Source organism: Hipposideros armiger, unplaced genomic scaffold, assembly GCF_001890085.2.
Source record: "Hipposideros armiger isolate ML-2016 unplaced genomic scaffold, ASM189008v1 scaffold_58, whole genome shotgun sequence".
Lineage (NCBI taxonomy): Eukaryota > Metazoa > Chordata > Mammalia > Chiroptera > Hipposideridae > Hipposideros > Hipposideros armiger.
In genome coordinates this window covers 1206144-1232721 of record NW_017731408.1, presented here as the reverse complement: position 1 = coordinate 1232721, position 26578 = coordinate 1206144, and the positions used below count along the sequence as shown (strand labels likewise).

At 35.1% G+C, this 26578-nt stretch overlaps 1 protein-coding gene across 1 annotated transcript in view; it reads left to right on the top strand.

Moving 5' to 3' along the window:
- Positions 1–26578, top strand: part of LRBA (LPS responsive beige-like anchor protein) — a 610319-nt gene that overhangs the window by 571311 nt on the left and 12430 nt on the right. The window contains exons 51-53 of the mRNA XM_019641170.1: positions 2634–2696; positions 7635–7790; positions 13776–13943. Of these exons, the coding sequence (XP_019496715.1) occupies positions 2634–2696; positions 7635–7790; positions 13776–13943 (387 nt within the window). The remainder of the gene's footprint in view (positions 1–2633; positions 2697–7634; positions 7791–13775; positions 13944–26578) is intronic.

Genomic DNA, 26578 nt, shown 5'->3' with positions numbered 1-26578 from the left:
GAATTGTTGGAGAAAAGTTCAGGCCGTCTAACTTTTTCACGCAGCCTTTTCAGCGCTTCCAAATAGTAAACTTGGTTAACTGTTCATCCAGTTGGTACAAATTCATAGTGAATAATCTGATATCAAAAAAGGTTAGCAACATCGTTGCAACAAGTTCACTAACTTAATTGTCCGACCTCGTATGTGTAACGTGATTTAGGGGTAGTGTCCCTCTGCTGGAGTACCACTTACCACCCATCCACTGTCACCAGCCCAAGCTCACCTTTCTGTAAGACAAGCGCTTAGGGGACTGCATATGTTTTGCCAGTTGTTTGCCTGTCATTCTCCCCAGCGAGGCTTCTTTGAATCTGTACCTTGTGTCACTAGTGGTTTCTGTCCTTGCCCTCTGGCTTTACAGTATGACACAGCAACTCTTCCCCAGATAAATACAAAGCATGATAACATGGTAATGCAGGTATGGTTACTGTTCTACAATGTGATCTCCAATACTGAGCTACACCTACACCTACGTCTAAAAATATTAAGCATCTATTTTATTAAATCTATGCTTCAATTAAGGTAATTTACATAAAGCTGACCTTTCATTCTATCTTGTGCTGCCCTTGCCTGTCAGTATGCCTTGATTTAAAACAAATGTCAAAAAGCCCTAACAGTTTTTCCTCAGTGAATATCTAATTCATGTTACACTTTTTCTTTTTTTTAGTTTAGATTCTGGTTATTTTCTGAGAGTCTATGATTTCCACAGCTTTTTCATTAGTGATAACTCCTGTCATTTTTTTTTAGTAGTGTCTGAGTCCTGTTTAGAAAAAAATTCATGTTTATCCTTCTTTCTTATTCACATGCCCTTGTACAACCTCCAAAAAAAATTATAATAACAGCTAACGTTTGTAGAGCATTTTCTGGGTTCTGAATACAGTTCTAATCATGTTACATGTATTAACTCACTGAATGCCCTCAACAACCTTAGGATATAGGCTCTCTATTTAGGTTAAACCATATAAAATTGCCATTTTTATCAGTCAAAGTGTCAGGTATTGGTAATTGCATGTGTTTGAACCTAACCCATCTCACCCATTATGCAGATCAGGAAACTGAAACCCGGAGACTACCTAACTTGCCCAAAGTCACACAGGCAGTCAGCTGCAGAACTGGGATTTGAGGCAGGACCTAAACCTCTCACTGACAGTTTGGTTTCAGTGTTTCTATGATCCCAGATACTGTGGGGTAAATGAGAAGCTATGGTCCGTTTTCCCTGAGCACCCCGTGTATGTGTCCTGTGATTTCTTCACTGGCAGAGCCAGTAATCAGCAAAGAACAATACCTTTAGTGAGAAAGAGCGAGTCATGTGGCTTCCTTTCTTCAGCTACTTTAATTTCATATAAAACTCAGCTATATTGTTAGTGCTAATATTGTACTTAGTTATTTGATCAGTTACTTTGTCTTCCAAATGTCCGTGAAGAGTTTGTATTTACTAAGAGGGGAAACGATGACATAGTAAATTTTAAAATAATCTAATGAACTCATTGGAATGTAACCCATTTTTATGTTCAGCCCCTCTAGGACAGTCAGAAAAATTTTCTAAAATCTGGTCGTATTAGAGCTGATACAAACCAAGCAGTTTAAATGCTTATGAGTCTATAAAAGGCAGGTACTGACCAGGATGAATGGCTGAGTCATTTGGGGGGAATAATTTGGAAAAGGGCCCAGAATGTAACTACCAGAATTATAAAGCTGAAAAGATCATCTATTCCAAACCGTTCATTTGGGCTTTATGATTTGCCCAAGGTTGCATGGCGCCAGCGACAGATCTGGTTCCTGGGACACTTCCTCTGTACCTACGGCTTCCACCTTTCACAGGGAAGCAGCCTACAAAACCTCTCTTCAGTTACAAAATATAAGTGTGCCTGAATCTTTGCAATCATTTTGAGAACTGAACAAACTATTCTTAGTATGCATTGATTTTTGTTACTCATTTGCTTCTGAGGGTATTTTTAAATAGAAACCATGGATGTATTAAATATTAATAAAACTTTAAAAAAAAACCTCAATCAAACCTTTAAGAGAATATTTCAGTCAAAGGCATTTAACTAAAACATTTATCTGTGGATAGCTTTCTTTATTTTTATTCAAACTTTCAATTGATTGATTTTCCGTGATGGATGGAACATTAAATGTTCCCTGACTTGGAGCCTTCCCTTTCTCCATCATAAATTGACGTTTTTGTGGATCCTTTGTGCTGCAGCATTCAGAACGGCCTTTTAAAGAAGTAACCAAAAAAATAGTATTTGCTACAGTCAGCAGATGGTTGTCACATTTTGTTTTCAGCGCGCTTTACCACTTAATTTTGTTTTGTTGCAGCATCAGAGGTTGCCAGTCAAGCATCTGCTATAGCTTATGGCCTAGGACTGGAGCCACTGCTCATGGCACATGTTCAGAACAGCACTAATCTAAAATAAATGTTTAATAAGCCAGCCGTAAAAGCACCTGGATGTTTTTTTTTCTTTAAATTTCACAAAACTCTATGAGAGATTCAGAGGTTGGAAACAATTCCACGTAAGACTTGACTTATGCATTTTTATATAGTTTGTATATGAAAAATAATGCTTTTTTTTTCCATCTTTTGTGCATTCCAGCTCATCAAGGTGCCGTACAAGACCAGCCATACCAGCTGCCAGTGGAAATCGATCCTCTCATAGGTCTGTCACTTCCTTCTCTCTTTGCGATTCATTAAGCTCTGTATGGTGGCCCTGAAGTGTAGATTACACTTGTTTTTCACTTGCTGGTTGCTGGGAATGGAATTTTCCTGATAAACCATTTGCATGCAAATTGGAATGCAATGAGCTGTGGCTATGCTGGTATTTCATCAACTCCCCCTCGTTGGTTTGCCTAATTTGAACAGGCCTAGGACGCGTGTCACTGAAAATTAATATGGATGCTGTAATAATGTGTGATTGAGAATGCGCATGAAGTACTGTCAGGATAATATTGGATCTTTTCATCACTCAGACTTGTTGATGAGCAGGAGAGAGGCACGTGGTGATGAATTGGTGCACCAGTAATGTGATGGAGCTCCTTTGCTAGGGAAATTTTCATAATAACAGTGGGGTTCTCAGCAGCACTGTGTTGTGAAAAATAAAACTGTAGTGCCAGGGTTTCATCATTAAAGGAGATCAATCCTTTCTTCCTGGACCCTCTGTTCAGTCTGAGGGAATTAATGTGCAATTGCAGAGCAGTTTCAAAGTTGAAATATATTGCCTTCCCAATGGCAGTGTTAAGATATTTGTATTCATTTTCCTAGGGTCCTACAGCCCAATAAATTGCCATTGGAGGTTAAATTTGTTTGGGGGGGGATGGGGGAGGGGAAGGGAGGAGCCCAGAAAGAGCCACTGGGATGAAATGAGCACCTGCAGGGGAAGACTTAGAATATTTAATTGCTGTTACACTTTTGGAATAGGTTAGTTGAAGTCTCTAGTTTAGCATGTTTCATTTTTATGGCTGAGGATTTCCAATGTGGCTTCACTAAGAATGTTAAGCCTTGATATTAAATATGCTATTCAGTAACTTTTAGGATAAAACACTTCATTGCCTAACTCGAGGTGTATGCTACTAGCATGGATGTCTGGATTGTGATTTTGTCAAATTTCCTGGCACAAATAAATTTGTTAGAGTTTTGAAGTTTTTAAATAAAGCATATGAGTAAGCTGATTTATTATTTTAAAATTCAAGATGTTCCCTCTGTGTCCCAGTGTCACCTTTTTTGTCTTTAAAACCATTGTTTCAATAGACAGGTAAATTGCCACCATTTGCAGATGAATTGTCAAGATGAGCTAAAAGAACCTTAAGCTGAAAACTACTTCATTTATCATTTCCCCAAATATAAGCAGAAATTTAAGAAGTAAATCTATATCTAGGATAAATACTACTTTTGTTCCTAAATCTTATTTTGCTTTGAGTAGCTATGCTTTGCCATATATTAAAAAAAAAAATGCTCACTTTGGTAGAGTTTTAAAAGTCAGGAAAATAATAAAGCCCATTTGCTAAGTCATTTAAAGCATTATTTCTGAAGTATAGACTTATTGTTTGCCTTAAAACTTGACAATGAATATTCTATAAGGTCTAATTAAATGAATTCAGCAGTTGTAACCCTTTAGACCAGGCAGTCATGGATCAACTTCTTTTGGTAAAGGACCAGGTAGTAAATATCTTAGGCTTTGTGGCCATAAGATATCAGACACAACTAATTAACTCTGCCATTATAGCGCAAAATCAGCCATAGACAATATATAAACAAATGAGCATTGCTGTGTGACAATAAAACTTTATATACAAAATCAGGCACAGGCCACATTTGGCCTGCGGCCATGGTTTCCTTCCCTACTCTAAATCAGTGGTCATCAGATTGCTTGCTCTTACGTATATCCCCTAAAATAATTGTTCAAAACCATAAACCTTCCTACACATTTTTAAGTTAACATCTGAAAGTTTTCATCACAAGTTTAAATAGTTGCAAAGATTATAATTTCTGGCATAGTATATAAAATGTTAAATATACCCAATGGAATCTAAATATCAAAGGGAATTGATGCTCAACATTTTGTTTTTAAAAATGCATTAAAAAGCCGTTAACAGTTGAAAATTTTATATTATTCCTTTTCCATCTTGAATGTGTATTTTCATTCGACTTCCCTTACACAATTTTAGCTTATATGATTAAAAATCATAAATGTTAATAAACATTATTAAAAAACAAATATTTACTAGAAATAAATCTTTAATGAAACAGCTCCTAGATTCATGGATGAACATTATTTGTTGCTAAATGAGACAGGATTTGTCAACAGTTCTATCCTATCATTTTGTTTTTTATAGATGGAAGCTCAGGAATGTCACTCACATACGAAAATAAATGGGAAAAGAAAGAGTTTTAACAATGTCACTCAAATCTTTGAACTCTTTCTTTCTGGGTTTCATGACAAAATTCATATAGTGAGCTATTAAGAATTATTTTTGTGGTCTATCATTCAATGATCATTTTAACAATCTGTCATTGAAACTTATTTTTAATGATCTATCAGTTGACAGCCTGATTACAGCCTCCTTCTATTTCATTGAAAGCAATGAATTGGAAACCACCTGCCTTGCAGAATTATTTGATACCTAGGCATTCACTTTTCAGCATCACGTTAGTATTTTGAATAGTCCCTTTATTTGGCTCTTAGAAGATTTTTGTACCCTGAGGTCAAGCACCATAGTAAGATTCTGGATAGGAGAGAAATATGCCTTTATTTTATCTAGTGAAAAGGAGCATGAGAAAGGGATGGTTAAAAAGGAAAACTCATGGGAGAGTTCTCAGGCAAATGTATTTCCGGCAGGAGAACATATGAAAGTTGAGGAGCTAGAAATTGATTCCCTGAAAACCATCTGTGCCTGTGTACCCCTTGGGAAATCTTAACACACCCCCACACACCCCTACCACCACCATCCCCACCAGGGATAAGCATGCTCCAGTTTGAACACTGCTTATCTAGATAAATATACCTAATTTTCATTAAATAAAAATACTTTCACTACTGAATCTCAGGAGGTTTACCAGAGGAAAAAAATGAGATAAAAGAAAGGCAGTTGTGAGATAGGTAGATTGCATAGATTAGATCAGATAGATAAATAGATAGATAGATAGATAGATAGATAGATAGATAGATAGATAGATAGATAGATAGATGTAGTGTTAAATTACAAGTAAGCACTTAGTTAGAAAATAGTTCATCTGAGTGCTGAAGGGACGTCAGCCGTTACCCATGGGTACTTTGTGGTCACTCAATTTGAAATTATGCACATGCCCAGATCTGTGGAACTAGAGATCACACCAAAACAAAGGACCAGTGCGCAAGTAAATCATAGGAGCAAAAGTCATATAAAAAGTGAAAAAATTAATATATTTATAATTTTGATGTGGAACAAATTACTGTAATAACCAGTATAGAAAATACCACATACCTTATTTTTAATTGCTAGGTTTCTCAGAATGAAAAAAGCAACAACTGAGTTGTATCACACAGCTTCACTGCAGTGGATACTAAAATCTCTCTGTGATACACTATGATGCCCATAAAAGTTTTTTTCTCATCTGCCAAGAACTTCCCTTTGTGTGGAAGGAAGCTGGAAATGACCCCAAACTGGAATTCTGCCCTTTTTATTGTTGCTGTCACTTTCTAGCCCATTAACCCCCCAAAAGTACATGAAGCCTATTATCAAACAGTTATCTAACAATCTTACACGTTCAGTTGTGTACTCAGACATTAGCAGAATTTGCGGTATTTCACATGTGCTCATATATGTGTGTGAGTATGTTTGCTGTGTTGGATATGTGCTGAGGGCAGGGGACATTTTGTTCCTTGGTGGCCCTAGTGGGTCCCAGCGGAGCACTGGGGAGTAGCGTGAATACTTTCTCCTTCTGTATTACTTTCTGAGTCTTCTCTGTTAAATTGGCCACATTAACTTAGTTATTATATACAATGACTATAGTATAGATGTTTTCTTATTTTTCATTGTTTTTAGTAATGCATTTAAATTGTTTTGTTTTGTTTTTTAAACTGAAGACTATGTTACAAAGCACATAATAATCAGATGCAGAAATTTTGTTTGTTCCAAAATCTGGTACAATCCAAATTCTTTAGCAACATGAAGAACCATTATTCGTATTGGAAAGTTGGTGTGAAATACCCATTCGATGACTAGAAGCAAAGCTTTCTCTTTTGTTGGCCTCATAATGCCAAAAAAGGCATCTCGGTGACAATTCCTTTTCTGATAATGCCATACTTGGTGGTGTATTTCTAGAGGGTTATTCCTCTGTCCACGTGCTTGAGGTGGGGCTGTGCCTGACCTTGGGCCTTGAGACAAGCCCCACCTCAGGTGCTCTGTAGCACTTTGGGAACACGCTGCCAGGCTGTCCTGTTTTATTGCTTACATGAGGAGTAAGGAAAGTGACAGTGTGCTGTGCTTTGACTTTTCCAATTACAAGCATCTTTAATAAACAGTCATTCCACCCTCTCCTTCCGTGTAAGTGCAGCTGTAAACGGAAAACGGGAGTTCACATCTAGTCAAATTAGAGACCTGTTACGGCCAGAGTAGTACAAGATGCTACAGCATTTCAACTATATGACATTTAAATCCTAACATCTCTTCCTTGTGACAAAAAAAGTTAAAAGTAATAGATTGTCACAACATGAATCCATTCTCATGGCAATAGATGTAATGAGATTGTCAGAAGCACAAACCTAACTGATGCAATCTGGAGACTGTAATCTAGTTTGGTCCTGCCCAAGAGCTAGAAAAGCATGCTCTGAGAATCGTATGCAATTTTTAAATTGTACTATGCTATTATTTCCTTCCTCCAGGCAAAATTTCTTACCGAGATGTTGAATTTAGCGATCCACATTCTTCCAACAATCAGATGTGTTTCCTTGTATGGTGTTTCAAATATTACTGTATTTAAAATTAAAGATCACATAGTCTTACCCTGCAGTGTGCCACCTCTCTTCCCTCACCCCCACCCCCAGGATGACAAACACTAGCATTTCTTTGCCCATGTGGGTTTAGTAAGCTTTTTTTTTTTTCTTCCTCTATTCCCATAGCCAGCAACACGGGAATGCACAGGAGACAAATCACTGACCTTCTAGACCAAAGTATTCAAGTCCATTCCCAGACATTTGTCATCACTTCAGACAACCGTTACATCCTCATCTGTGGCTTCTGGGATAAGAGTTTCCGAGTCTATTCCACAGACACAGGTAATGGTCACTTCTTTCCTCGGGGAAGTCAAGTTTACGGCAAGTACCACTGAGAGACTTAGCACGCTTTCTCATCTTCTTCCTTCTAAACATTACAGAATTCTAAAATTTATAAAATAAGGAAAAGACTTTTTTTTCCATTTCAAGTAATAATCTATATAGTCCACTACAGATTTAATTTCAGTATGATTTTAAGAGGCAGTGTTTTATAGATTGTCGCCCAAGCCTCATGCTTATAGAATGAATGATTCATTTTGAAACCAGATGCTGGTATGTAAATACCATATCCACATGTATATGCATAATCTTATGACAAGTGCACACACATGTAGGTGTATTTTCCCCACTTTTGTGTTATTTAAAGTATTTCCTCCTTAATGGAAATTCTCATTAAGTGTATTTCTTGGGGATAGATATTAGACCTCCACCCATTTCTGCATAGAATCTTGCTGAAAGCTACACCATCATAAAGAAAATAGCTGACTGCTGATATTATGTGACAGCTCTTTTTAAAATATAAAAATTTAAGTCTGTATATTCCTTTGCAATCATACCCCTAAGGACAAACCAAGCTCGACTCAGTACTATTACAGGGGATCCAATCTAGTAAATGTTTATAAATTTCTGTGTATAGGAAAATGAGAAACATTGAAAAATTTAATGGCATCTCAAAGTATTTTAGACACCATTAGAGGATTAAATAGATTTATTGTAAATATGTAGCTGAATATTTAAAATAATTAAAATTAGATATTAATGCATTAGAACTTGATAGATACTGTGGAAATAGATATTTCAACAAAAGCCAGGCTTTACAAATATCTTGATTAAATATTGTGGGAATAGGAAACAAAAAATTTAAATGTTGTGGGAATAGGAAATTTGTTTTAATTGAAATTTCTAGTTTATTAAGTGTTTTACAGTAAATAATTTTTCAGCCTTGTTAATAATCTTTATAAGATGTTTGAGTCCCTGCTCCTGCCTTCATAAATATAGTGTATGGAAAAATTAATTGTTGGTTGTTCAAGGAGTTTCTCCTAAGTGTATTTTGATGACAGTGTTGTAACGTAGCTATGAGAGAGTAGGGAAAATAGTTGAATATGTACCGTTCATAAAATAAACCCCAGAAGTTGTTTGTAGACATGATCTTGTTTATTTTTTGTTTTAGGGAATTGGTGATATAGTTTTTTTAATATATAATTTACATCTTAATTCTTTAGGTCCAGAAAGAAAACATCATCATTCAAGCCTTTCTGTTTAATTGGGCTCTTACTACATGTTTAGGTCTATTAGGTTGATTGCTGTTGAACCTAAAACTCCTCTAGAATTCTTTAACAATGCAATGGGATTGATAAGTTTCCCTGAAATATATTTATTATTATAATGAACTTTTTTTCTGATTTAATAATCAAATTTAAATTTTAACCTTTTCTTTCACTATTTTGGTAATGACAACCTTAGCATTATTTGACCTCAAATTGTGCCTCATTTTTTGCACAAATTTTCAGATTAAAATTGTTTTATACGCTCACAAGATTTTCTTAAACATTCCTTCAGATTGCTTATTTTTTTTTACTCATTGTTGAAAATTATTTTGAAATTTGTGTCCTTTAAAATTTATTATTTTGGTTAATGGTTCCATTAGTTTGGGTAGTGTAGAGTTACATAACTACCTCCACAATTAAAATGTCACCCCAGAAATTCAGCTTCCTCTCCCACCTCAACCTCTTCGCAACCACTGACCTATTCCTCATCTCTACAATTTAGCCTCTTTCAGAATGTCAAATAAGTGGAATTATATATTATGTTAGTCTTTGGTTTTGTTTGACGTTTCAGGATTTGGAGTTTGTTGTCATTCCATATCATTTTTAAAAGGCAGTGAATATTAATATCTGTAAAATAAAGCTATCCTCACTTTTGATTCTCACACTCACATAGAGTTCTTTAGAATTTACAGAATTCTTTCACATACATGATACTGTGTCAGCCTCACAATAACTGTGAGATAGACAGAGCAAGTGCCCTTATCCCAGTTTTTCAGCTGATGAAGCTGAGGTGTCGAAAGGTTGACTTGTTGGAGTTTATATAGATAATGGTGATAGAGCTGGACATTAGAGCCAGGTCTTCTGACTTCCAACATAGCGTTCTCTGTGGTTATACCATATCATTGCATACAGGTGTTACCTGTCAATCATTGGTTAATTTGGAAAACACTGTAATTTACAACACTAAATTCCTAGTATGTCTGCCATGTTACATTAGACTTAATAAACTACGTAACATTTCTTATCCTCTTTCCAAAAACCTTCTACTTCATTGTTTTTTGAAATGTGTGTGTGTGTAAAACATTTTCATTAAGAAGTAGTCTTGGGGCCGGCCGAGTGGCTCAGTTGGTTAAGAGCTCGCTCAAGAGTTTGAGCTCTGAGCAACAGCGGTTCGATGCCCGGCCCGAACTGAGCTGCCACTAAGCTGCCAATAGGTAGCAGGATGGCTCAGCTTTAAAAAAAAAAAAAAAAAAAAGAAGTAGTCTTATTTCAAACATCACTTTAATGGAACTGACTTGGCTTGTCCAATAAAAATATTTATAAATGCCAGAAAAGTTGTGAAAAAAAGTCTCAAATGATAGTCCTATTGTCTTTCTTAATATCTTGTATTCAAACTCTCATGCTAGTTTTATTTCAAATAATTTCAGTTAGGGAAAGTATGCGTTTGTGTTTTTATGACAATAGGACTATTAAATACATTCTAAGTTTGGCAGAGAAGCAAGAGGGAAATTGTATGATCAATAATATATAATGGCAAAGCTATCACAAGTGTTGAACTCAATTATATTTTAGCACACAAGCTCTCCCCCTTACCCCCCAAAAAATAAAATCCTTATTAGGTTTGGGAGGGGGCAGGGAAGAAACACGGTTGTAACAGGAAATTCTTTTAACATAAATCATGTTTTCGGGACACAAGCTGAAGAGCAGAGACAACAATAAACCCTTCCCTCGGTGGTGGGAATTATTTTCAGGCCACATTTTAGATTCAGTGGCGCAGAGTCCTGAGCTTGAATTTTTTTTTTTATTTGTAGCACAGCTGTCAAATAAAACATTAACTAGAAAATTTGTTCTGTCAAAAAAGGGATATTCTAGTGCTTGCGGTAATACTTGATATTAGTGTGTGGAGAGGTGGACTGGAATTAAAGGAAACGAAAAATAAAGGCTGAGGAACACTTACGAGATTATCAGAAAATAATTTACCAAAAGAGCAGCAGGTCTTTATATGCTGTGATTTATTTAGGAGGAGTGAACCTCAACCTCACAGCAATAACAAATATCGCTGAGGAAGGCTGCCGGAACAGGGACAAGTAAACAAAAAAATAATGTTTTCCAGAGTTGAGCCCAAAGTATAAATTGTAGAGGATAAATTTAATCTGTATTAAAATATGAAACCCTTTGGATGTAAATATACTTAAATGTCACACCCCCTCATTTCAGCCTTCCCTGACGCCCAGTCTAAATTTATTCTACCTTATTCTCCTCCCTGATTCTACTATGTACTTTTATAATAGTTAAGTCACTATTCCTAATCATATATCTGTTTGTGTTCATTTAATGTCTGTCTGCCGAACAGACAGTAAATACTCTGGGGGCAGGGGTCACGTCTATGTGCCATGTCTGTTTACCACTATGTAGATGTAGGAAGGCGTCATGCTTGGCACTTAGTAGGTGCTCAGTAAGTGTTTGTTGAATGGAAAATAATTGTGATAACTTTTTGGATGAAAATTAAAACTCTAGGAAATTTTAGTTAACAAAAGCAACCACAGTGACTTGCGTATATATTTTTCTAACACTGAGGTTGTAGATACAGAGTGATGACTTAACTAATGAGAATGAATAAATGAAGCTTGGATAAGTCTGCCACTCACTTCAACCCATCCTACTTTGACAGATCAGTCTTTCCACTTTTCCTCACATGAGTTGGAGATTAAGCAAGGTACCAAGTGAATAGCTGCTCTTTTGCAAGCTTCCTGGTTGCCTCTGTGCCATGGGCCTCACGTATCTAGCTGTAGTTATTCTGCTCACTCTCACTTCGACAACCCACTGAGTTGATGGATATCAAATCCTAAATAAGCCTACTGTAAATAACATACTTAAATCACTCCTCTAGTTTGCATGCACTCAGCATTTAGGTACAGGCTGAGTCACAGTACACACTCTGTGATCAAAAACATCATCACAGTATGTTGGTTCCATTTCCTTCCGAAGGTAAAAGTCACTGATTTTAACCTTCAGTTTTCTAATTTGTGAAGTGAGCTCAGCTACCTAACTTTTTTCTTATCTTTCATAAGGCTTCTAATGTAACCACACCCATTTTACCACGAAGCCTCTCCACTTTGTTCTGCATGTAAAATGGAAATGATGTGAAAATTATTACATCTTTTCATATTTAATTTGCTCTTCTTCTGTTCCGTGTTTTATTCTAGGAAGCCTTAAATTCTTCGTACATTTTCTTATTGACATAGCTAACGTTTAAAATGAAAGGTTTTGATACCAGTTTTAAAGGCTCAAGAGATTCAGTGAACATTTGTAACATTTTGCAGTTAAAACACCAGCTTTGACTAAAGTTTTTAGTCACAGGAGAAAAAAATGTACTTTATTAATTTTGCAATTTGAGATTGAAATGAGGCTGATTTTAAAGTTACTAGTAGTCGTCTATGTGCAAGAGTGAATACATTGTATTAGACTTGCCATCTGATTTAAAGTATAGTTCAGTATTTTTCTAAATTTGCATCATTTATTATAAGTTTTGGGTTTATTAAAAAAAAAATTAAAACAATTTAAATTTTTAAAATTATATTCAGTATTATCTTGAAAAGTTAAATATAATACACTTAGTGGAAACCTTAACTTTTAAACAGGTTATGATATGTTCCATGTTAAACACACAAACGTTTTAAGCATATTAATTTTTTACAGCTTAATCGTCTTTTTTCCTTAAACATTTGAATTATATTTTTTGTGACCCCACCGAAACACTTATAAAAGAAACTCATGATGACTAGTAAGGGTAGATATTCTGTCACATTCATTTTTGGATTCTGTGGACAGTTCAAAGGAAAATGCTAGCTAGAAGTTGTAGAGAAGGGCTGCTACAGTATTTAAGTATTTAGACAAGCTTGTGTGAATTATAAACACCATATCTGATTAAACAAAGATTCTAAAAGGTGGAGGCTTTACTTTTATTCTGACACTATTATGTGAACAATTCATCTTGTGACTGAAGCCCTAGATACAGAGTGAGTTTACCGGGTTCCTTCCTACCATCCCCAGTCATTACCATTAGATAAGCTGCCATAATTTCATCATCACCCCCGAAGGAATTTTCATCATTTCAGACAATTAAAACAAAGAAAGAATGACTTGGCTCATGCAATTCCGATTTAATAAAACAGAAGCTCTCCAAAGTGACTTCTATTGCCCTTGTATAGATCACCTAAAATGGGGAAGATGAAAAAATACATTAAATCTTTACTAATTCAGAGATGCGTTTGTATTTACAGTTAAGTCTGAATTGTAGAGTACTTACAGAAAGGCAACTAAGTTTTGTTTTGTTTTGAATCATACGGAGTGATTTAAGAAATGGTTCCAAATAAGGGTTCTCCTGGGCCTGCTTTGGTCAGTAGACATGATTCATTTGTAATTTATAGTATCCAGTGTTATGGTCTTCAAATATTATTTGAGTTGAAATAGCTTTTGCCTTTCAAAAATGTTACTATCATTGTTCATTTGATGTGTGTGTGTGTGTGTGTGTGTGTGTGTGTGTGTGTGTGTGAGAACATACTATTCAAGGAAAACTTTTAGGTTGGATCAGGTCAAATTTTATTGTAAAATCTGAATTATCAGAATCTGAGTTAATCCGGCTTTATTATCTCATTAGTTAAATGGTCACTGGAATTCTTTTAATAGCCATTTTAAAGAAAATTGTTTTGTGTTTCAGGAAAATTGATCCAAGTGGTGTTTGGCCATTGGGATGTTGTCACTTGCCTCACTCGTTCTGAGTCGTACATTGGGGGAAATTGTTACATTCTCTCCGGGTCACGTGATGCAACCCTTCTGCTCTGGTACTGGAATGGAAAAACCAGTGGGATTGGAGATAACCCAGGCAGTAAGTACAATGTATTTTAGAAGTAAACTTTTACAAGTGATATGTACTAGCATTTTGCAGTAAGGTTATCTTTTTCATCATGGTGAAAGTGAAACTGAATTATCAAGTAGTCTTACTTTCTAGATATAATTTAAGAAAGATCTAGATAGCCTCGTTATTGACATTTTGTGACCACGGATCATTCAAATCCAAGCACAAAAATCTCATTTTTCATGTGATAGGTTATTCTTATGATCTGAAAATGCTAGTTCTTCATTAGAAATAGCTGTCATCACATAAAATAGAGGTGTTTCATTCACGCACAATAAGATATAACATAAAAGAGCAATCACATCTTGTTTATTGAATTCTTATTTTAAAAGAGCAAAAACATTATAATTTCATGGAAACAAACCACACTTTACAAAAAAAAATATGCTTTCATTTACATATTAAAAGATAAAGCAGGTCATAAAAGGCCAATATGGAATATTCAAATTGACTCTTGGTTTCTCAGATGGGAAATGAAAGTGTTCACCAACAGCCTTAAACATCTTTATGAAACTATGCTGAAGGCAGTAAAACAAAAAATGTGTAACCATTTAAAATTGTAATTCACAGAAGGCAAAAAAGGAAGCAGCTACCATTAAAACCAATCGCACACAGCTGCAGAAAAGAAACGGCTTTAGAAAAACACATTAAGAAGTAGGAAAAAACAATTAAAGGGACCACCTGAAAAATGAGAATTTAATTAAAATGATTATGACAACACTGAAGAGTTCCTGCAAGAATAGCTTTAGATTTTTACTTCATAAGGTAGAGCTTTTTAACTGCTCTTAAATATTTACAGTTTCTTAATTTAAAGCAAGTTGCAATATATTTGGTTCAAGAAGGATCATGTTGTTCCTGATTACTTTACCTGAATCCTATGGTACGTACTTCTGTCACTCATCCCCAAATTATGAAACAGTCTGAATATGTGTAAGTCTGTCATATTTTGGCGTGACTTCTTAAAGTTGTGCTTATTAAATGTTTAATATTTGTATGAAAGTGAAACCTTTTTTAAAAAATTCAGTCAAAAGCCAGTACAATTTAAAAAGTATATGCAAAGTATTTTATCAAGGCTGTTTCTGCTTTGTATTTTGTTTGATGTGGTGGGTAAACACAATTTTTATTCAGTGAACCTCTAGTCCATATTTCTTATTTTAATCAAAGCCCGGATAATTCGCTATACAAATTATCTGTGTGTAGCTTTAAGGCTGCGATGCTATGTTTAATACAGTCTTTGTGACCAGATCAAACTTTAGTGTGTGTCTATATGGGGAGAGAGTGTGTACATGTGTGTATTTCACACATGTACACACACATATCCATGCTATATATAATTATAAAATGTTAAATTGTGTGAACTTCAGGGATTTTGTTTTCCACATTCTTTTGAAAATTGCTTCACGTTCTTTTCATGACCCTTCCTTTCTGCTCCTTTTCCTTTCTGGCCTTTTAGGATGAGTGACGACGTTGAATTTCTTTTTTTTCTGTGTCTGTAAACCTAGTTATCAAGATTCACTAAATCATCTCAGACAAAACTAGATTTGACATAGATAATAAGTACACCATTTTGTTATTTATGTGAAAATATTTAGGAAGAACTCTCACTTGCCTTAAAGGAGTGTATGATGTTTCGTGCACATACAGCAACCCAAACACAAGAAAAAAAAATTTTTGTTTTGTTTTTTTTTTTTTACTTATTTAACCTAATTATGTTCCATATATATGTCATTGCCAATGTGTATAAAGGCGTATTAGCTACACTTATACATAACTGTTACATTTCACATAAAGTATAGTTTAAAACTAGAAATATTCAGCCTTTCCAGAAGGGAGCAATAGATTTATACATATTTAAATACCTTCTGAATCACCCTAGAGATGATTTTTACATGAGTGTCCTCTTAAAAAAATGAATCCAGTAGGATTGATGAAATTCAGGAGTTTGGAGTAAAACAAGTCTAAGTTCTAAGTTTTGCTGTATTTCTTCTGTCTTGTCTGCAAAATGAAAGCAACAATAGTAACTGACTTGAGATGTTATCAGAAGCACTGGATGCTTAGAGCAAATAAATCACCACACAAACACCATCTTGTTGGCATTAGAGCATATATTATAATGTTATATTTTTCATAACGCACTTCATCTATACCCTCTCATTGTCTGCAGTATGGTGAACATTAACTCCTAGTAGTGCTGGTAATGGAAAGGAAAAAAAAGAATAACATAGCAGCACATCTAATACAAATTCTAAAAAATTTTATAATACCTTTTGTAATGTTTCTTGACTAAATTAAATTACCTTTCTCAAAGGGAACCCCGTCCTTTCTGGCCCTTTTCTAACATCTGATGTCCCAATTTAATTTTGCTTTAGCTTTGAAGGGTGAATCTAAGAGAAAGACAAATAGACACTTTTTTCATATAATGAGAATTTCCACACATTCGAGTAAAAGAATGAACAAGCCGGTTTAAGCTTTTCAAAACAAAATGACATAAAAACACATTGTTTTTACCGTGTGTTTTAAACATTCACGCAAGCTGGTTCGGATTTTATAAGCCTCTGGCTCATTGATGGCTCCACGATGCAGCTGCTCAAGTCAGAGCTTTTCAGATGAGGACTTTTAGGCTGTGCTTATTCCTATTTTGTATCTGTGGGATGCAGTATAAATGACCTTTAAGAATGGTTAAGCTTTTATACATATAATTGCAAAGCGGTCCATAAATGCATGTATCCCTCAACTTACAATTTTGAATTTAGATGTTTTGCTTGCTTAAAGGGAAAATAGGTAAATTAAAGAAAACTAGGCTGTTTTTGTTTTTTTGTGTTTTTTTTTGCCTCTCATAGGTTTCATTCAAGTATTTTGGTTTTTTTATTTCAAAAATTATGAGAATAAGCTAGTAATTTCACTTGCTGGGGTGATAAGCCTACACCATTTTCTACAAATCTTAGTGCCATATGTAAAATCGATAGTTTTATTACTATTTTTTTATATCATGGTATCCAATAATATACACATTGTTTGGGCAAAAATCATGCTAATTATAATTGGATGAAATCTAATTTTATGTGTGTGTGTGTGTGTGTGTGTGTGTGTGTGTAGTATAAGTTGGAGCTTATGAAAGAATGCACATGTTCTATGAAATCTGCCTACATTATGTGGCAAAAGCCTTGTTTTCCTGTATAACAGAAAGGTTTTCATTTTTGATTCTGTTGTCCTATGATTGTTATCTCCTGAGAAAGCAATTTTCTCAATGAGAAGAACCTTGAGCTAGGATTCCATTTAGTTGTGAATTTTTTTTAATGAAATCAACCGAGAACATTTCAATGGAAAATGTTTCCCGCATGGAAGTATATCTCTGTTTGCCTGAGTACTCTGTGCGTTTTAGGACTGACTCTTCTACGCCAAAATGCCTTTCCTAAAATATTCCTTTTTCTTTCAGAATAAGGCTAGTTCCAAATTTTAGAGAAAATGTTTCCCAGTGCATTCGATTGACATTTACTTTAAAACTTTGAAATGATCTGATAAGCATGATAAAAATTTACAAAGTAATTATTTTTCCACTATTTTTATATTGTATTAATAGATCTTCAACTTAAATGCTTATTAAGCTTTTAAAAGTAAGTACTTCAGCATTTTTAGGTGTCTGAGTAATTTTTTTTAAGCCAGTTGATTAGCTTTGGAAGCAAATGGTTGCTGACTGTGAGGGTGTTTCATAGATTTGTGTGTGTAGTATTTCAGTAAAGTAGTTTTCCATTCTCACATTCTGTTTTTGATTTGATTGAAAGGTGGCATTTTTTCCCCTCTTTGCAATCAGACATGCTAATCTATGTCAGCTTTCTCCTTTATGGGAATGGCGTCTAGTGAAAAAAAAAACCACTAAGTTTTTTTTTCATAACACCAGGATTCTGTTCTTTAAGAATATTTCAGCACCGTTAATTAGAAAGAAGTTTTTATTAACCATAGGCTAGCACTAACACACCACAGAGCTGTTTTTTAAAGTACTGTATGCCATAGCTGCCCTGCTTTTTTTCTCTGTCTAAAACTTCATTTTGTTATACTCTCATCAATCACTTAAGTCATTACCGTAAATCCTACTGTTGTTAATTTTACTAGTATCACCCTAATGAGACATTCCTGCTATAATTAAAAATGAATTCTAACTTTAAGGCATTCTAAATTTTTTTTTAATGAATTTAGAATGATCTTGCCATATGACCGTAAATACCACTGATACATACAGAGACCACTCATCAAGTCTGTAAGAAAAGTAGGATCATAATATGTCCAGGTGAATTATTAACTGGTTGGCTCTGTGTGCATGTCTTATGCATATGTATACTGTTGGTGTGCATATTTCGGGATAGTGTTCTTCTTATCATAAAGCCTAATAGGTTTTACTGAGCGACTGATAAATCCCCATTCTTTGTCTTGCCAAAATAAGGTGGATGTCACACAAACAGCGTTTGTCTCCTGAAGTAGGTGTCCTAGAGCACCATCTGCTGGACGCATTTGGTGACGTAATGTTGGTAAATGTGGAAATCAGGACTTGATAAGACAGGTGTACTTTGTTTTAATTGCCTGTGGTGTGTCATTTCTGGGGCACAGGTGCCAACATACGTACATTTGTGTTGAACCATAGAGTGTATAAAATAAATCACCGTCTTCCTCCTTTTGTCCCATACTAACCTGGATTTGGAACTTTATAAGTAAATATTTTAAGGAAGAAGTAAGTAAAATACATGCCTAATGAAACAAAGCATCACAGTTGATCATGAGATAAACTCTTCTCAGTGACCTCCGGTCTTCAGTCAGCTACACCCGAAGAAAGCCGTTGGGATACTGTTTTAACCTGAGATTCCTTATGTTCCCCACACTCTGAATCTGAAAGCCATGCTTCTGACCAGCAGTAGCCTTTTTATACCTGGAATGCGGCTGTTGCTCTGATTCTTTGTCAAGATCATGAGTTCTTATATGCGTCTCATCCAGAGCTTTCCCTGTGGCCCTATTTTTGGTGTGCACTGTTGCACTAACACCAAGATTGCCCTGTATTTTTTTTTCCCCTTGAAGAATTCATCAAGTAGGGTTTGAAACAATATGTTGGCAGTGTTCGAGTTCAGGTGACATTAAAACTACATCTCTGAAATTCTCCAGAAGGCCCAGGATGTTTAGTGCTCCATGATGTAATGCAGGCCCGCAAGGTCCAGCAAAACAACTCTGTATTTACTGCTTGTAACTAATAGTAGATGTGGTAAAAGGAATTATATTCATATGGCAAATGAATACAACCTTAATGTGCACCATATGCAGAGTGGTGGGCTGATGTGCCAATATATCACATTTATTTACCTTGTTTAGTTGCAGAGAAAAATGACTATACCATTCAGCCCGTAGGCTATGGCCATATAAATATGAACAGAAGAACTGATGATTTATGCCCTCCAATTGAAACTGAGTGTCTTCATATGGAGACTTTCATAGTGCCACACCAAAGAAAGTTGTTTGTCTAATACTTTAGGTTCGCAGAGGAAATTTAATCTCAAACAAGTGCTGGAATTAATCTACGAAGGTGCAGATTCCCTCTAGTCAGCTAAGTATCATTGCACAGGCTCGCAAAGAAAATGTTGAATGTCTTCTTTCATTTAATTTGAGACTGAATATACTCCAAAATCACAAGCTACTTCCTCTCCCCCCATTTTTAAGCCTAAAAGCAGGGTTCTTTTGCTTTTAGAATATTGTGCGCACGTGTGTGTGTGTGTGTGTGTGTGTGTGTGTGTGTGTGTGTGAGNCCCCCACCCCGTATTTCCTGAACTGTCTAACCTGCTTCCTGGGTTAAAGAACGTTTTGCCAAACTTTGAAGCCAAAGTTTTAGCATTGAACGGTTCTTTATTTAGAGATCAGGCAGTAGGAAAAGAAAAATCTTGTTCCACTTTTGAAATTACGTGTGTGTGTGTGTGTGTGTGTGTGTGTGTGTGTGTGTGTGTGTGAGAGAGAGAGAGAGAGAGAGAGAGAGAGAGAGACAGAGAGAGAGAGAGAGACAGACAGACAGACAGACAGACATTGTGGAGCGACTAAGGATACATTTAATTAAGACCTCCTGGAAAAACACATTAGACTGATTTTACCCTTCCAAAAAGTTGGTTTCATTAGAGAAATTGTGTGACAGCTTTCTGCATATGTACCTCATATTGTACTTTAGATATTCCTGAGAATTGATGAAAAGAGACCCATTTTTTATAGTAAGTACTTAAATGCCTCTATAGATTTCTTTTACAAAGCAACAATTGCCCTATCTTTTAAAGTTTTTTCACATTCAAATAGGTTGAGTCAGATTTCAGATTTAGGATTTGAAGTGTTTTTATATAAGAAAAAAAATTCCTTAGACTTTTTCCTGCCTCTCATGGCTTAGGGCTTCATGACTGTTGAGCCTTTTAGCTTTAATTATAGTTTGTAACTTTCTACAACTGAAAGATTGCTTTATTTCCTTGAAGTGAGTGGAGTCAGGATTTTTTTTTAATGGCGAGAGAATTAACATATAACTATATTACTTTTCAGGCATACAACATAATAATCTGATATATGTATTACAAAATGACCACCACAATATGTCTAGTCAACATCCATCACCACACATAGTTACAAATTTTTTCCTGCCATGAAATTTTTTTTTAAATTATTAAAATTCTTTATTATAGAGGTTGGTTCTTTTTTTTTTGAGGCATGAAAATAATTATTTAGATTGAAAAATAGAAACTACCACAAATTACAGATTTAAAAAAGTGGACAAATACTACAAACTCCACAAAACGCAGAAAAATGTCATGATGTTATTACTAATGTCATGAAAATTTTTAAGATCTACTTTCTTAGCAACTTTCAGATATATGATTAACTATAGTCCCCATGCCACACATTACATCCCAGGACATAGTTCTTCCCTAAGTGGAAGCTTGTACCTTTTGACCACCTCACCTGTTTCCTCCACCCCCACCTTTAGCAACCACTAGCAAGTGCGAGCACAGTCTTTGTCCTTCTCAGCGTGGCTTAACCCACTTAACATAATGCCCTCATGGTCCAACCATGCTGTCCCAAATGGCAGGCCTTCCTTCCTTCCTTTCCTTTCCTTTTTTCCTTGTCTTGGCTGTTGTAAATAATGTTTCAATGAACATAGGGGTGCAGATATCTTTTCAAATTAGTGTCTTTTTTTCCTTTGGATAAATGCCCAGAAGTGGGATCACTGGATCATAAGGTAGTTCTCTTTTTGATTTTTTGAGGAACCTCCATACAGTTTTTCATAGTGGTTGCACCAATTTGCATTCCCACCAACAGTGCACAAGGGTTCCCTTTTCTTCACATCCTTGCAACTACTAGTTATCTCTCATCTTTTTTATGGTAGCTTTTCTAACAAGTGTGCAGTGGTATCTCATTGTGGTTTTGATTTGCATTTCCCTGATGATTAGGGGTGTTGAGCATCTGTTCTTGTACCTGTTACTCATCTGTATGTCCTCTGGGGAAAAATGTCTATTCGGATCCTCTTTTTTTTTTTTTTTAAATTAAAGTTTATCGGGGTTTCAATGGTTAGTAGTTATGTAGGTTTCAGGTGTATAATCAGATTGTTTGGTTTTTTTGCTCTTGAGTTATATGAGTTCTTTATATTTTTTGGATATTAATCCCTTATAAGTATATGTTTTGCAAATATTTCCTCCCATCCCATAGGCAGTTTATTCATTTTGTTGATGGTTTCCTTTGCTGTGCAGAAGCTTTTCCATTTAATTTAGCCCAACTTATTTATTTTTTACTTTTGTTGCCTTTGCTTTTGGCATCAAATCCAGGATGTTTAAAAAACTAAGGTTGTGAAAACACCCTATAGTTTTCACTAGTGCCTTACTTAATGTGTCTTTAACAAAGGAACCTTAAAAATGTTGAGGACATATTCCAAAGAATTTTGTGTGACTTGGGTATTTAGGATAGATAAAAATAGTTTGTAATTTTAATTACTATTCATAAAAATCATAATCTTAATGTTGCATATCAACAAGATATGAATAAGATTTCACTTCAGTAACTATTCTAACTATATTCTTTATTGGAGGCAGAATTTTATAATGTTTGTTACTAGACCCATATGCAGCTATAGGGGCTATCAATGAATTAGAGCTCAAGACAAGCCTCTCTATGGGGAATCGAAAATGAAGTCTGAAGAAAGTAGGGAGAAAAGGTACATTAGCTAAGTCTGATATGTTCACATAATGAGATACTGTACAGCCATTAAGGTAGTTGGATTTGTGATATTGACATGGAAGCATATGTTCTCTTTATTGTTAAGCATAAAAATTTACTAAACTACATGTATGATATATTCTAAATATCTCTGTATGTGTATACCTTGTATTCTATGTATATTTAGACACATAGAAAAAAGTCTGCAATAGCAGCCAGCAAAATGTTAGCAGTGCTTATTTACAGAGAGTGGAATTAGGAGGCAGTTTTTCATTTTATTCTTTATAATTTATTAAATTATCTTAATTGTTTTTGATAAACATGTATTGCTTGTTCATCAGAAACAATAAAGATACTTTATTTGGGGGGAGATACCTAATTATTGTAATATGCCTTCGCTTCCAGCTCTAGGCTCCTAGATGTTAGTAGATGTATCAGAATTTATATGGATTGTTAAGGGAGGGTTGGAAAGACTAAGAAAAGGAGGAATGGGGGAAATCAAAGTATAATTTCTAGATAATAAGCTATATTTTCTCCTTGACAAAAACCAAAAATAATGAGGACTATCACTAATTGGCATTTGTGCAGCATATACAATCATATTACACTTTTGCTGAAAGGAGTGTACAACATTGGGTGAAAATATGCATCATTCTCTTACTACCATTACTTGTACTACTAGATGATGCTGAGTGAGTGCTCACTGCATGCCAGACACCATTCTAAGCACCTAACACAGTAGCTCATTTATTCTCAAAGGAGTGCTGTACGGTAACTATTGTTACCCTTGTTTATAGCTGAAGCACAGGGAGATTATAAAATATGCCTTTACTTTCTGCCCTGGCCTTGAAGCTCCTGGATCTTACTAGAACTATGAGAACTTGCCTAAGGGAGGTCAGTGTTGGAGCCTAGATTCAAACTCAGGCTCCCGTCATCACCACTACATCGCACTGCATTTTCAGTTGAATTTAATTGGACTATTGGCTGTAGAGAATTTCATGCAACCCTGTCACTGGAACACTCTTAGTATTTGCAAAGGACGATATAAAGATAATTTTGTTATACTGAGATTCTTATGAAAGTGTATGTCATGATAGGATTGTGTATTTTTTAAATATTACACATTTTAGGGTTATACTTTATACAATTATAAGTACAAACCTACACAAACCCACTTTGTAATGTAGTCTTAGTGGATGATTCCATTGTCATAAACGATATATCCCATATATAATATATATAACTATACTATATATCATAGAGGAGAAAGATTATAAACCGAGAACTTACAATTGATTTTTATACCAACATTGCCTTGCATTAATAATTCTAATATTAGTGACAAGAGAAGCTACCAAAATTTACTATCTGATGGTTGCCACACCCTGAAAGCAGCTATGGCTTGTTTTCTGTAGTCTGTTATGTTTAACCAAATTAACATTTTTCACCAAAGAGACTAGGATGAATGGAGAGGAGGGGAAGGGTTGGAGGAGATAGAATATAGGACAAATTTAAAATAGATCTCATTGCACAATTAAAATGTAGTGTTGTAATTCCCATTGAAAAATCAGGAAGTTAATGGGACAGGTTTAAGAAGTATTTAACAGCTAACCTCATTTCTGCTTCAGAAAAGTCATTTCCTTTCTTGATTTACCGTCATGATGAGCCACAAGAGAAAGCTTAGTATTCAGTTTTCTCAGGATTTTTTTTTCTCAATGAATGTTTTGTAGTAATCAGAATGTAATTAAAATGGAACAAATGCATATGCAAAACAGAAGATGGAACTTCTGTTTAATATAATGTACAATACTTACATTTTTTAAAATCTACGTATACTTAGTAATTTAATTATGTTTTTAGGTTCTTAAACTTACATTTTCTTTCAAAATGAGTACTCTATTGAAATTATTTTTTTAAACAAAGCCAGGTTTCATATTTTATTTTACCTCTCTAAGAGGTCAGATGGTAATAGATTTTACTAATGTGAAAAATTGTATCAGTTGTTTTTATCTGAGGACTTTTTAAATTGATGTTAAATATTCATTTTGTATGAAAATTAAGTTATAATAGATAGTTTGGACTTCTGTAATAAATAGTACAACATTTTGACCTTTTCAATTATGTTTATAATTTCCAGGTTTATAGGAAAATCATCCAAACCTGATCCAATGACCATTTAAAATCAAGTCATTTACAAATACAAGCCATATTTTATCCTCCTCCCTGTTTCCACAGTGCATTGCACATAATATATACTCAATAAATGCTACTAAGTGAAGGAACAAGTAAAGGCATGAATGAGTAAACACATGGGCAATCTTAGCTTCTGGCCCAGGAATCTAGTAAACGAAGTATTATATTAATTGGAAGAATTTTATTTCTACAAAACTAAGAATAGGCAAATGTTGAGCCACACTTCATTTCATAATAGATGGTATGAAAAAAAAATGGGGAGTAGATGAAAGGGATTGTCTCTCTGCTAATAACATGTAAACTGCTAATGAGAACTCTGCAATGCATTTTAAGGTAATTTAATTTTTATAAGACTGACCAGATGGTGCCAAAAATACCAAGAACTTTATTCATCTTTTAAAATGTAGCTCAAAATTTGCCAGAAATGTGTGTCAGGCCTATTTTTACCTGGATTATTAATCCCCTTTGCCTTAATGGCGACAGCTCTTTTGCAATATTTTTCTCATTGGATATTTATGAGCAGGATACTAGAGAAATGACTGTTTCCTCTTCTCTTCTTTCAGGTATAACTTGAAGTGATTCAGAGTTCATTTGATGGAGAAATACACTTAGTGTTATGAGGGCACCAAAGAAACATAGTTAATAAAAACATTTGTTATTCTGACGAATGGTGCAAAGCAATTCACCTCATATTTTAAAACATAGGTCCAATATAAATGCTAACTGGGTGTTATGGAGGAGATCTTGTGCTGCTTAAATGTTTAAGTCGGGTGGTTCTAACAGTGTCTGTAAGTTAGTACTGATATTTCAGTTTTGTGTATTGAGAAGACCACATCTGTAAAAACTGGTGTGTCCCAGTATTCGTGGCAGGATTTGGGCTGTCTTTAATCGCCTCATCTTTCTTTAAGGCCATCCATAAAGATGCACTGAGTATCCTTTTCAGCCTTCGGTTGGGATTTGCATCAGTAGTCATAAAACCTGCTCTCCGGACAAAGACACCCTTCCCTTTGAAGTAATTGCTCAAGCTTTTCAAAGCAGTCCAAGAGTCTATCCTCTTTCTCTTTTTTTCCTTAAGATGAGTTTGAAGTGTAGCCCCTTAAACGAGCAGCAAGATAAATTTTTCTCTCGGCTGTACTGAAAGCCATGGCGATTTTTCAAGCACTAAGGCTTTCAAAGGTTCTTAAGGGAATCTGTTCTGCTTTATGATGTAGCTTTTGGTAGAGCCTAGTATCTCAGAAAGCAAAAGTAAAGCATGTTTGTAACCATTAACCGCTGCAAATTTTTGTCAAAAAATTATCCTGTTATTTTTGAGATTTTTTTTTCCTGCTCTCTATTTGGTTTAGAGTCTTCAGTGAGAGATGGTGATAGCTGTGGGGTCTTTGAAAAAGTAATATATGGCCAGTGTTGTCTTCTTTGAGCTGATTTTCCCCCCTAGGTATTAACTCAGTGGGCTGCCAAGTTGTTGGGACGGGCAGATTTAGGTGAGGGCCACAACGAGAATGAATTATATGGTCCCTAGATTTTGTTTCTAGGCTTTTCAAACAAATACCCACCGATATGTAGGGATTCTGCCTTTCCTTTCTGTGGGAGGTTGTTGCCTGGGCTCTGTGATCCAGGATGATGTATAACCATGTAACCACAGAGAAATAAATAGGCTCTGTGACCCACATACGAGGGCTGTGTTCTGCCTCCCCTTATGCCCTCTACCTTAGTAATTTCAAAGTGGTTCCCAAAATATGTCGAACTTAAACAGTTTGGACCTGTTGGGTTTAAAGCCCATATCATATCATTCTATTTGCAATAGTGAAATATTAATATTTAAAACATGTGGTTTCTTGGAGTTTATAAAAATCCAGCCAGTATTTATTTTGAACAGATTTTTTGATGAGAAAATAAAAAGAACACTCGATTTACACAGCAGATCATAAGAATAGAAAAGGCAGCCTTTAAGCAAGACTGGAAACAGCTTTTCTTAGTGAAAGGATCTCTCTCCTTGTATTTTGTATGTGGATTTTTAAAGACCATTAATGTGAGTTTCCTAAAAGGAGGGGAGGGTGGAGTTAAGCAGTACAATCTTTTTACTGGAAATCCACTGAGTGTTTGTGAAGCCAGTTACCTGAAAAGAACCCAGTGATCATAAGTCTACCCTTATGCTTTTAATTTGTTGTTTTTCTTTTCCTTTCCTTCCTTCCCCGCCC